The 13,485-nt window shown below is 37.9% G+C and overlaps 1 protein-coding gene across 2 annotated transcripts in view; it reads left to right on the top strand.

The window, feature by feature from the left end:
- B3GLCT (beta 3-glucosyltransferase) overlaps nt 1-13,485 on the top strand; it is a 1,903,418-nt gene that overhangs the window by 1,649,394 nt on the left and 240,539 nt on the right. For both annotated transcript variants that reach the window (XM_044073237.1, XM_044073238.1), the window contains exon 11: nt 13,077-13,173. In XM_044073237.1, coding sequence (XP_043929172.1) covers nt 13,077-13,173 — 97 coding nt within the window. The remainder of the gene's footprint in view (nt 1-13,076; nt 13,174-13,485) is intronic.

Here is a 13,485-nt window from a genome sequence, read left to right as displayed (position 1 = left end):
CCATATTCCTCCCATACGTGGTAGTTAGATGTATTGGTAAATTAGTGTGCTGTGGTTGCTTCTCCTTGTATTTGAGCAAATCATCCCTATTCGGTTTTGATGCTCAATTGCTTGTTGTCAATACATGCCCCATTATATAACCACAGGGGATATTTTGACAGGTTGTACACCATGTGAACACTGCAGTCATTGCATTAATATTGTGAAAACCAGTTTACTAGTAGGAATTCGGGTACTGTTTTTGACATTAAATTTATTGCAAACTGCAGTAGTGACTGGGTAGTATACTTGGCCGTATGTAATTGCTCGGCATTTTATGTGGGACAAACCTCCAGACCCCTTAGATTGCATGTTATGGAGCATGTGATTGACATTAGGAACAGGAGGGCTAATAATGCATTATACAAGCATTTGTTAAAACACCCGGAAGCAACATTTAAATTTACTATTATAGATAAAATAGTGGGTAATAGATCCTATAAAGCTGGATGACATTCCATTTTGGATGCAAAGGAGAAAAACTGGATTATTAAATTGGGAGGGCTTTTCCCACCAGGACTGAATGAACACTTGTAATATGACCAATCAGAAGCTAATTGGTTAGTGAATGACAATATTAAATGAACAATGGTTTGATGAGTTTTTAACACTGAGGAAGGCTATGTAATACCCCATTAGCCAAAACCGGTCTGTTTCTTTCTGTTCTAATATTTTGTTACTTATATGACTTAATAAAGGGTCTTTGGCACAATATCACAATTTGCTGGCTCATCTTGTTCAACATGGTTTATTGGAGCCATGCAATTGCCTAACGCACAGGGGACTTTGTTGGCTGTACCCAGAAGTAACCCATACATTTGATTTATATAAGGAGCAATTTACTGCCTGCCTCTGTCCATCGGAGACATAGGCACCATACCACAGATGAATTTCTGGTTAACCATCTGTTAGTCCAAGTTGCGCTTAAATAGGGTTAGAGAGGAACTCTGCTTCACATGGATGAGAAGCCTGTTTCAGAGAACGGGAATTCTCTGAGAAACATTTCTGTCTCTTCAACATGTCCTACTTATGTCCAAGTAAAATGTACATCTTTTGATGTAGTAATTCTGATGCTATTTGTTTTGCGGATGTGCAAAGTGTTCATCAAAAGAGAGTCCAGGGATGCCTTGTACACTAGGCAAAGATCACCTGTCAGTAGTCTGTATGATAAAGAGTAAAGAGTCAGGGATATGAGGCAATCACAGTAGAATATTGTGTTTAGTCTCTGTGATTTTTTTTTTTGTAAAGAACCTTTGTGTATGTTGAATTTTCTGCATGTGCCTGGTCAGGCGCGTACTAAAGGGGGGGCTTTATACTCTATGATGGGTCTAATGAGAGCCTAGTACAATGGTACAGTGACCTCTTTGGTCCTAAATGCTGTGCCCTTAATTATAGGTTGAGCAACATGAAGGATTTTCTTACTGCCTTGGACACATGTTGGTCAAAGGCTAGGTTACTATCTACATGAGTTCCCAGATCCCCAACTAGTGAATTGACTTTTAGGGGTGTTTTATTGATGACATAGTTACCTGAGTTGGCTGACTTCCCAAAAGGCAATATAATGCATTTCTTGACATTGAGCTTTAAGCCATGGCTTTGGCAGCATGTGTTTGCCTGTGTAAGACCTTTCTGAAGTGTGTTCCCAACTTGGGGGGGGGGGGGGGTTCAGTGACTTCTTCCAGTTTGCAGTAATCTGTGAACTTGGTCAGCCAGAGGTCTTTGACATTAGCTTTGACCTCCAAGAAGTAGATGCCAAAGAGGAGAGGGCCCACCACAGATCCCCGAGAACTTCACTGGTGGCCAACTTCTTTGTGGAGGTCTCCTCACTAATCCTAACTTCTTGGATCCTATCTGTGAGCCAGCTAGCTATCCAGTGTGTTATTAAATGATTTATGCCTAGTTCTGTAAGTTTGTTGATAATGACCAAGTGGTGGGGTATTGTATCAAATGCTTTAGCCAGATCTGGGTAGGCAGTATGCACCCGCTTTTCCATCATCCTTTGCCTTGGTGACCTTTTCAAAGAAGTCCATCAGGTTCAGTAAGTATGACCTTCCTTTGACAAAGCCAAACTGGGATAGATCCAATGTCTAGAGGTCTCCTATGCCCTTGTTGATACTTTCCGTGATAATTCTTTCTATGGATTTGCAAATAAGACTAGTCAGACTAATGGGTCTGTAGTTACCAGGATCTGTTGAAGGTCCACCCTTATGAAATGGGGTGACTGTTGTAGTCCTCCATTCTTGTGGCACACAGCCTGTTTTAAGACTTTAATTAAAAAGTGACTCCAGGCGACCTGAAAATTCATATTTTAGATTATTTTGAGAGGCATCCCGGGATGATGATACAGCCCATTGAGGCTGTGCTCTTTGCTTTTTCAAGTGTAGCCAGTATGTGCTGACTAGTTATAGTTGGAGGCACCATGTGTGAGGGTATTTCTTGGAGGATGGTTGGGGTGATGGGAGGTAAATGTGGAACTGAATTTGTCTGCTAACAGGTTTGCTATATCACCAGGCTCAGTGAATGTTGGCACCATTAACCAGCAGTTCAGCCCATTGCTGTGTGCTGCCATTAAAGTTTCTGACACAGCTGAAGAAGGCCTTATGGTTATCTTTCAACTGGAGAGGTATCTTAACTTCAAAGTTGACTTTGTTTCACCTAATTAGTCCTCTCAGTTGCCTATTTAGTTTGATGAGAAAGTTTTTATCTTTATGGGAATTAGCCTTCCTTATCTTTGCCATAATTTTTTTCCTTTTGTTTGGTTGCACCAGGGCGGTTTGTTTCTGGGGCTAGTTCTGTCCTTAATTCTTGGTACAGCAGCCTTTATGCAGTCATTGACATGGTTGCACAGAGTTTCTGAGAACAACTTAGTGTAGGCTGCTCTGTTCACAGGTTTGGTAGGGCAATGAATTTTGACAAACCATCACTTAATGAATGGTAGTTTGCCTGGGAATAGTTTCTAACTTGTTACTGGCTTTACTGGGTTACAGAGTTGATTTTGATTATGAAGGAGACAGCTTTATTGTCAGACCAGACCTTACCAGGGTGGACTAGACATTGGATGGGAGTGCATTATACTCCCCTATTTATGAGTACAAGGTTCAGTATAATGGATCCTCTAGTGGGTGTTTTCACTGTTTGGACAAGGGTGTTTATATTTACGAAGTCCAGAAATCTCTTTGCTCATAGATTTGAGGGGTGGTAATTAAAGTCTTTCCTGAGTAAGATGTTCGATTGGATGTTAAGTGCGTTCATTAGGTCCAAGTATGCATTGTGAGCTTCTTGGGACATGGAAGGTGACTATAGCTGGCTAGAATGTGGTACAGGATTTTGTGTGCAGTGATCTGCATGTGGAGGGACCCCAGCACATCATCCTGTTTGTGACCACCCCTGGAGGTATGCTTGTTATTGATGTATATTCAGACACTGCCACAATTCACCCTTGTCTGTTCAGCTACTGGTCTAAAAGTGTGGAAGGTAGTGAAACATTGCACTTCTGGGGTACATTCTGCCACTTTAAACCAAGTCTTGGTAACTGCACAGACTTCTCTATTCTTGAATATGAGGAGGGCTTGGAAGGAGCGTAATTTTTTTGCATTGGGTTTCACTTAGTATGCCTCTGTAAAGCACCTTACGCCAAACAGTTCATGTAGAACATTGAGATGGGTTTCATTATTTTAGTGATTCATTGTGCATAGCCCTCTGCATGATTTGGTGCCATATATAACATACTAATATTATTACCAAAGTTCAGTGCAGAATGGTGCCTGATGTATGGAAATGAGACTCCTGGGGTGTAAACTACACTCACTGCAACATGACTGCAGCAGCTAAGATAACTTAACGGCCTGCACTTGAACCCCCTTAGTGTTTCATAGCTATTCCATAGACAGTGCCAATACATGTGCATGAGCTTTGGTACGCACCTGCCTACATTACCACATTTTCACATGAGTAGTTCTGTGATTCACAGGGCTATGTGACTAAATCCCTCACTTACATAACAAGCTCGTAAACTGAATAACACTTTCTGAAACTTTCTGACTTTTGTGATTCTGTGTACCACTGCTTACAGTGATTCTGTGAAGATTGCCAGAAAGTCAGAATTAAAGACAATAGTTTAAAATAAGTAAAGTTAGGAGAAAAATTGAAATATATTACTTTTACTTATACAAAACAATTCTTGCTTTTATCTACTGATTCCAAACTTAAATTTTCAAACATAGCCCACCCATTAACTACATAATTTCCATTGTTAGTCATCCAGTCTAGTGAATTCAGTTCTGAGAGTCTACATTAAGTCACGTAGTGCTGAATTTATAATGTAATTGTACCATATCATGCTTCACAGAGAAATGGAAAGTCAGATGGTTAAAATCACCCAAAGTTCATTTGGTCAATGTCTTATTCTTTCCTGGGAATGCTTGTTATTAGCAGATCAAGTGTATTATTTTTTCTTGTATGGAAATTAGTTAACAGAACAAAGTTCTTTAATACTAGGTCATAAAATTCTTCTTCTACTAAAGAATAACCAACATTAGACCAGTTGATGTGAGGAAAGTTAGTCACATAATGTTATAGGATTTTCCAGGTTCATATTTCTCTCCATACTTTCAATGAACTCCAACTAGTTTAGGGCTTTTGTAGCATGCCATAAGATTCAGATAGATACTACCAGAGGAACTTATCAATTTTACCAAAACAGTTTCCTTAGAATGGTCAAGTGATAAAAGCCCGGAAGGAATATTCTCTGAGACATTTTTACCAAAACAGTTTCCTTAAAATGGTCAAGTGATAGAAGCCTGGAAGGAATATTTTCTGAAACTTTTTTACCAAAACAGTTTCCTTAGCTATACAGCAGTAGCTCTGTTTGATAAATGCTAGGGCTTATGTACATTTTACCCCACTTGGGCATTGTTGACAAACCCAAGAGGTTAGGTAAAACCCTTCTGTTACCCAGTGGATAGCCAACTGGCTCACAGGACCCAGGAAGTTAGAATTGGGGAGTCCACCTCTACAAAGAGGCCAGTCACAAGTGGAGTACCTCAGGGATCAGTCCTTGGACCGCTCTTTTTTGGCATTTACTTCTCAGAAGTCAAGGCCAATGTCAGTGGTGTCTAGCTGACTAAATTTGCAGATGATTGCAAATTAAGAGCTGTCATTGAATCTCTCACTGACACAAATGTTCTCCAGGGGAGGCTGACACAGACAACTAAATGATGTCACAGCCATGGACTAAAACTAAATGCCAAGAAATGCACAATAGTATCCTTTGGGAAGTCGCTCATCCCTGATAACTATCATATAGACAACGCACCCCTTAGAGTTGACCCAGTAGTCAGGGACTTAGGGACACACATAGATAGTAATCTAGCCTTTGATCATCATGTGTCTACAGTGGTGAGGAAATCATTCTATATTGCACAACTTATAAACAAAGGTATGGCATCCAAGTCCAAGGAAGTCATTGTTCCACTGTATTTGGCATTCATCGGACCCATCATTGAGTACAATGCACCCTTTGGTATGTACCTAACCAGTCATATCCAACAACTGGAACGTCCACAGAGGTTCCTCACTAAAAGAATACAGGGCGTAAGTTATATGTCCTATGCAGACTGCCTCAAGGCCCTATCCCTGTATTCTGTCTCTTACAGGCTCTTGAGGGGAGATCTATGCCTGGCATACAGGGCATTGTCAGACCCCACTCTGATGGAACTCTTGCATGTCCACAAAACAAACAGTACCAGAATTACTTAGAAGACTTAAAACTTGCCTGTGATATAAATAGGACCTGCTGGAGAGATAGGTATGTATCCCAGAGACTACCCCGTCTATGGAGCAGGTTCCCCATCCATGTGAAGCAGAGTTCCTCCCTAACCCAATTCAAGTGCAGCTTGGACAATTGGATGGGAAACCAGAAATTCATCCCTGATTTGGCACCTATGTCTGTAATGCAAACGGGTAAAGTGTAAATGTTTAATCTCCCAGGCCTATGCTTATACTTATCAAGGGTATCAGAACTTGTCAGAGATTTGGGATGCATGGCTAGGCTTAAAAAGGCCCTTGTAGTTGTTAGCCTAGTAAACACCTATGGACCTATGAACCTTAGAATGGTCACATGATAGAGCTATGGAAGGAATGTTTTTCTGAAATAACAACCACAAACTTAACACCACAATAGTCTAATCTGAGGCATTCATATTCCAGATATGCTTTGAGTAATATTCCTTTACATTGCCATGATTCTGTTGTTACTAGGATGGAGAGTTTGAGTTCATAGCATAGTGCAGCGAGTTTGTCCACTTTATCATAAACTGGGAACATTAGTGTAATAAGTCCTGATGTCATAGTTTACTGTAAGATGCCTTCATCTTTCATTATTTGCTGACTGAAATCTAAAAAATGTTTTGACATTTCAAGATGTTTATTACTCAGCATAGCTCTCAACCTCTGGGCACAAAAAATCTGGACAAAGCCCCAAAAATAGGGACAAATTTTAAATATTGCTGTTATAAACTTAGAATGTTGATAGAATGCAAGGTCTTGTGTTACCATGCATTTTCTGAAGGATATGAAGTCTGAAACTCAAATGCCTATCATTATATAAAGACTTCAGTCCTCACGTATTCACCACAAAAATCCAGAAAACTGCAAATTTTATGAGGAACAGACCAAAAATATGAGGTAAGAAATTTGGACATTCTGCGAAAATCTGGATAGCTGAAAGGTATGTTACTCAGTATTTCACCCCATTATTATTTAAATGGAACCGTTCTTTATCAAAATATTCTACCTTACTGTGAAAATCCTCCTTTATTCTTATTGGATCTAGCTCAAGTGTTTTGAATTCCCCAAACATTTAATGAAGTATAAACCAGGAAACAACAAGTCACGCACTAAACACTGTAGTTGACAAACCACCCAAACGTAGAGGTACTGAAGATAATCTCCAACTCAAAAATATGAGAGCAGATGTAAAATATACGTGATTTCTGTCCTGAATAAACGCCACTAATATTTTACATCTGCTCTCATATTTTTGAGTTGGAGATTATCTTCAGTACCTCTACGTTTGGGTGGTTTGTCAACTACAGTATTTAATGAAGTATAACAGATTTGAAAACTGATGGTAAGAGGCAAAGATGACAATAGCTCACATAGATAGCTATTTACTTTCTATTTTTGACAAATGTAAAATATAACCTTACTATAGTTGTACATGTGATAGGATAGAGTGAGGTAGCAGTTAGTCAATTGACAACAGGTTATGTTATTAAGGAGTCAAATTACTTATCTGTAGTGAACTGTATATGTTAGAGAATTTGCATATACTAAATATTGACACAAATATCTTTTCCTTAATTATACCACAAACAGGTCTAATTGATTTCCTGATCGTGGAATCACCCAACACTAGCATTCCACTAGACTGTGGTGATCGGATATTTTCTAACTCAGTGTCATTGTCCCTGAAATGAGTCTTAAAGTTGCTTCCCACTGCTTGTCTCTGTAACTTTCTGTGTCTGGATTTATATTTATTCATTATTTATTTTACATTTGTTTACTGGGAAAGTCTGGCTGGACACATGTCCTTTTTCAGTGGAGGCCCGGGGAGAAAAGCTACAATTAATACATTTACATAACAAATATCAATGGCATCCAAAGTGGAGGTAATACATATCCAAGTAATACATATCATGGTAGAATTGGTAATAGTTGCATTACATAACATAATTGTGTCTAGAATACACCAGTAGAGTATGAGAAAACAGTAGTATATGGGTGTACAGTGTGCTATGCACACAGGAGTTATACAATCAAATAGAACTTTGGAGCACTTTTATGCAGGCATGAGATAATGTAGATGGGAGAGTGAAAGATTATGGTATGGGAAATGTGATAAAGTGTATGTTGGTAGCATACATGTGGATGATTGGAGGTAGGTTATGTTTTGGTGTTAAATAATAGTTTTATGTATGAAACTGGGCAAGAAGATTTGTAGAGGAGTGAGCTGTCATTTGGGGGCAGAGCATGAGCAGTGTGACTTGCTAAGGAGGTGGTGTTTTAGACTGCTTTTGAATAGAGGTAAGGATGTTATGGAGGTAATGTCTACTGGGAGTTTATTACAGATTTACCAATGTAGTTGGCAAATAGGGAATCACATGCTTGGTTTTTGGATAAGCAGGTTTTTATTTGTTGGTGAAACGTAGTGGTCTGTTGGTTACATAGGGTTGTAGAAGGGTTTGTAAACATAGTATTTTGTCAGGCTCTGAATGGAGTTTATGGGCCATTGTTAATTGTGTATAGTGTAGGAGGTAGGGGAGTTCTAGACAGTTAAGTTATTTAAAAGCGAGAGAGTGGTGTGACCTAGTTGGTGAACTGGTGGCATATCTTGCTATTTTATTATAGCAGGATTCAAGTTTTCGTAGTTCAGATTTCTTGAGATTAGTGAGAATGGGGGCGGCGTATAAGAAGGTGGATATTAAATTAAGACCAAGAAAAACGCCAAACCACAAAATAAACACTCGATCAGGAATAAAATAATAAATAAAGCACATTCACAAAAGCTGACAGAGCGAACACAGCAGCAGCCACTGAAGTAGTTATAAAAACGTTTAATACAAGAGGTAAGCGCTTTCACATAAAAATGCTTCTTCAGACCTATAAAATAACAGCATGACAAGTATAATATATACAGACTGAAACATTCAAAACATCCAGTAAAACAGCCTAACCAATTAAGCATTGAGTCACTCTTAAAAACATACATCCAAAGTAAAAACAAAGAAGCTACCAATAGCCACACATCACAAAAATACAACAATCCTATGACAAAGCTATTTTGGCAATCTACGTTTATTTAAATACGGCTTAATGGATACTCGTTCATTCAACCCAGCACCTCTATGTCCTTTTAGAATAATTATCCAGTTATTCTCCCTAAATTCTGTAGTATTACGTATATTACCCAACCTAATACTAGGGTGAACAACATCGATCACCCTAAACGTGAACTGATGTGAATCAGCTCTTTCACTAACATGTTTCGAAAGGGCATTGTGAGCAATGCCCTTTCTAATGCTATAAATGTGTTCTCTCATTCTTTCACGTAGGGAACGATTAGTCTTCCCCACGGAGAAGAATTGGCATACCGAGCAACAGGCAAGAGATACCACATTGGTTGATTGACAATTGGCATTCACATTAAATACAAAATCTTTTTTAAGGTCAGGGTGAAAAAATGATTCAGAAGTGTTAATATACATGCAAAAGTTACATTTCCCACAAGGTAAAGTAACACCTATATTAGATGTACTATGGTCCGACTTCTGATTACCACATAACATTCTTTTTATACTGAGTCTATTTCTAAAAATAAAAGTAGGAATAGGGCCAACAATGTTCCCTAATTCTTGGTCCACTTGCAAAATGGACCAATATTGATGAAATATATCACAAACCGCTTTCTGATCTCTAGTGAAGAACAATGGAACCTTGACCACACTAAAGGGATCAACAGCCTTAGATGCATATGTCAACTCAGAGGTTCTGGGTCCAAAATAAGGAGCTGCTTTTCCTTGTCTAAGATCTTCTAAATCTGACCACATATCAAAAATTTCTTTCGAGCCATAGCCATAGCCTCGAGAGATCAACCTATGCTCTAACTGCTGGATTTCAAATTGAAACCCCTCAATAGAAGGATTAAGTCTCGAGGCTCTAATACCTTGCCCCCGTATTAGATTACGAAACACGTAGTTAGGGTGCATACTAGTTCTACTAGTTCTACTAAGTAAAGTATTCCTAAATTAATTGGTTAGGCTGTTTTATTGGATGTTTTGAATGTTTCAGTCTGTATATATTATACTTGTCATGCTGTTATTTTATAGGTCTGAAGAAGCATTTTTATGTGAAAGCGCTTACCTCTTGTATTAAACGTTTTTATAACTACTTCATTGGATATTAAATTAGTTTGGGCAATAGCTACTTTGGTATTTTTGGTGAAGTAGAGTTTATTTCTGTATAATGCACTTAGTTTTTTATGAACCTTTTCCACTCTTTGGGAAATGTGAATATCAAATTTAAGTTTGCAGTCGATTTCAACCCCTAACAGTTTAGTGTGTGGTGATGGGGTGATGATGGTATTGTTAATTGAGGAGATGGAGAAGATGCTGGGGGGAAGTGGTTTTGTTAGGGAGGAAGACCATTATTTATTTATTTTTTTTTAAAGGTTTTATATTAGGTTGGCATTTGTGAGCCGGGACTCTACATCATGAAAGGCTTTTTGAGTTAGGGTCTGAAGATCCAGTAGCAAGGGTACAGAGCAGATGACTTTGGAATAATTTGCATATTGCATGAGTGATTCATGTGTGGTTGCTAAATGGAGTTTGTTAGTAAATATGAAGAATAGAAGTGGGCCTGGGATAGAACCTTGAAGCACTCCATATTGGATGAGTGATTCATGTGTGGTTGTCTAGAGTCTGTTAGTAAATACTGAGAATAGAAGTGGGCCTAGGATAGAAATTTGAGGCATTCCTAGAGTGACAGGTAGTAGGGGTGATAGAGTTTGTTGCCATGAGACTGCTTGTTGCTGACCTGTGAGGTAATCATGGAACCATGCAAGAGTGGAGTTTGAGAAATAGAGGTCAGTGAGGGTATTTCGTAGGTTAGTATGAGAGACCATGTCAAATGTTTTTGACAGGTCAAGGAAGATAGAAGAGACATAGTTGTTATTGGTCCTATTGAAGTTGACAGTGTTAGTAAAAGACATTAATGCAGTGGTTGTGCTATGGTGTAGTCTGAATCCATGTTTGGCATTAGTTAGGAGATTTTTAGAGAGGAGGTAGCCGGTAACCTGTTTGTGAACTACTTTTTCAAGTGTTTTTGATAGTGGAGACAGTATTGCTATTGGTCTGTAGTTTAGTTCAGTTGATGGGCCACCTTTGTGTAGGGGAGTGATATGAGGGTTTCAAATTGGGGGGACTTGGTGTTCAACAATGATCTATTGATAAGTAATGAATTGGGGTATGCTAATAGAACTGTCATAACTGCTGTTACTGTTTATTTATTTATTTATTTTTTTAAGTCTTTTTGCATTGCATCAGGCGTTTATAGTTACCGTATTCATCACTGTTATCTTAGAGGGCTCAGAGCAGAAGGTTATGTTAGGACTTGCTTTCTCAGTTTCAGTCTGATAACCATAGCATTTGGTAGCTTTATGGACAGAGTACATGGATGGACTTTGTTTGCATTCCTGATTCTGCTGTAGCAGGTCATAAGTCTTCAGCTTGAATAGTTATGTGGCAAAAAAGCCATATTCTTTCAAGTCACATAACAGTATTTTAAATAATCTTGTGTAAAATATTATTATATAGCAGCTCTTCATCTTGTTGAATTGCAGTTACCATCACTGATCCCTCCTAAATCTGTTTCTTTCTATATTGCATCTTTCTCCAATTCTAAGTCGTCAAGAGTACTGAACCTACTGCAGAGAGTTCTGTCCACATTACTAAAGCAGTCATGAGGTAAGATAAACATTCTGCAGCTACAGCACTGCTAAATCATTTTTTCTTCAAATACTGATTGTACCCAGCTATGAGCCAGTTGGTCCACTGTATATGTAAAAAATAAATAAATTCAGAATAACAGTAAAATAATAGTTGAAAATAAATGTATACTGAATTAGCCTGGGTGCTCCTTTGCTCCTGCCAAACCTGTCATACATGTTACTGTAAGACTCCAAGTTTGTGAAGGGCATGACCACTCACAGGAATGACCTTTTTTATCAATTGAAAAGCCCTCGCAAGGTGATCATTGGCTGTTTGTTCTTAGCAAATGTTTAACAATATATTAGACGTAATTCAGGTGCCATGCCAGTCAAGGTATCCACCAGAAAATAAAAAAAAAAAATTAAAAGAAGCTGCTTCACAGAAGGCTGGGTGCAAAAGCACACAAAACAGCATGCACTGACAGGAGTGATCTTTATGTATTGACAACCACCTCCCTCCAGTGTCTGGTGGCTGGCCCTCTTTAGTAAATCCTTTAACAATAAAGTAAACTTTAATAATTGGTTTTGTGTGTACATATCTGCAGTGTAGTTTCATAACAACTATGAAAACAACCCATGGTCCTAAACAAATGTGAAAGAATGTTAAATATATTACAGTCAAATTACAGCTACTCAGAATAGCTTGAAGAACATCTCTGATTTGATAGCAACTAAGACAAAGAAGGCAAGTCCAGAACATTCTAAACAGCACACTGAATATCCTATTCTCCATCATTAACTCTACTGTAGGGTAATATGCCATGCTTCATGGATATTCACTGCTCAACATTTGATTTTCATCTTTATTCACTTAGTCTTATGCTAATTTATGCAGTTCTTTTACGCTGCCTCCACTTGGAAAGCAACTACACTGACAAGCATTGTTTTTCCAGAGTAATTTTAAAATATACCATTTTGTTTCTGTGTTACATTACAGTGCAGTACGAATTGTCAGTGCTGCTTAGTACAAGATATTAATATGCACAAAACAATTTGCTTAGCTATTACTTATGTCTTCCTTCATGACTTTTCTAACTAGTCTCCAGCAGACGTAAACTTTCCATTGAAAACAAAACCCTAAACAATCCACAAAGTATCCTTTGAAGTTACTTTCTAGTGTCAAATTACTAACGACGTGCAAGCCGACCTTTGGCATTGACAAAGGATTGTTATTTAAGAAGTAAAACATAACATATTGTCTTGGAATAAAACTATGCTTGAGTGAGCCAAAGAATTAGGAAAATCAGAGTTGTTCTTTTCATCCCAGGAAAAATATAAAATGAATACCTGGAGAGCCATATTAATGTTGTATTGTTACATGATTCTTTATTTTTTTCCTTTAACTTTTAGGCTTATTGATGTCATTTTTGTAACTTCATCTCTATTTATATGGCTCAGTCATCAATCCTGCCTAAATATGCATAGCCATTATGTATTGTTTTTATAATGTATTGTTAAATGATTATATTATTACATAAATCTTATATTACAGGTCATTGTGGGAAGACATTTGCTATACTCAAAAGATTTTTCCACATCTTTCCTAAAATGCCTTGGCTGGTTTTAGTAGATGATGACACTTTGATAAGGTGAGGAACTTTTATTTATTTTTTATTTTTGCTCTCTTTATGTCTTATTTATTGGTAAACTGGCATTGCAAACGGCCTTGTGTTTGCTTCATTTTTGTGATACTGGTTAGTTGTGCACTTTACTTTGCTCTCCCAATAAAGCAACCATTTCAAAGCACAAGTCGTTTTACTGGTAATAATGGCTACTTAGTGTTATATACTGGCACATAGGTTTTAAAAATGACAACAGTAAAATACCTGAAAAAAACATAAGCCATATATTTAAGACATTATGGGTAGTTCTATATGTTTGACATATAAAACCGCTTACTA

The sequence above is a fragment of the Protopterus annectens genome, chromosome 5.part1, assembly GCF_019279795.1.
Source record: "Protopterus annectens isolate FY-2018-M chromosome 5.part1, PAN1.0, whole genome shotgun sequence".
Lineage (NCBI taxonomy): Eukaryota > Metazoa > Chordata > Ceratodontiformes > Protopteridae > Protopterus > Protopterus annectens.
Note: the sequence above shows the minus strand (reverse complement) of the source record. Positions and strands in the feature narration are given on the sequence as shown.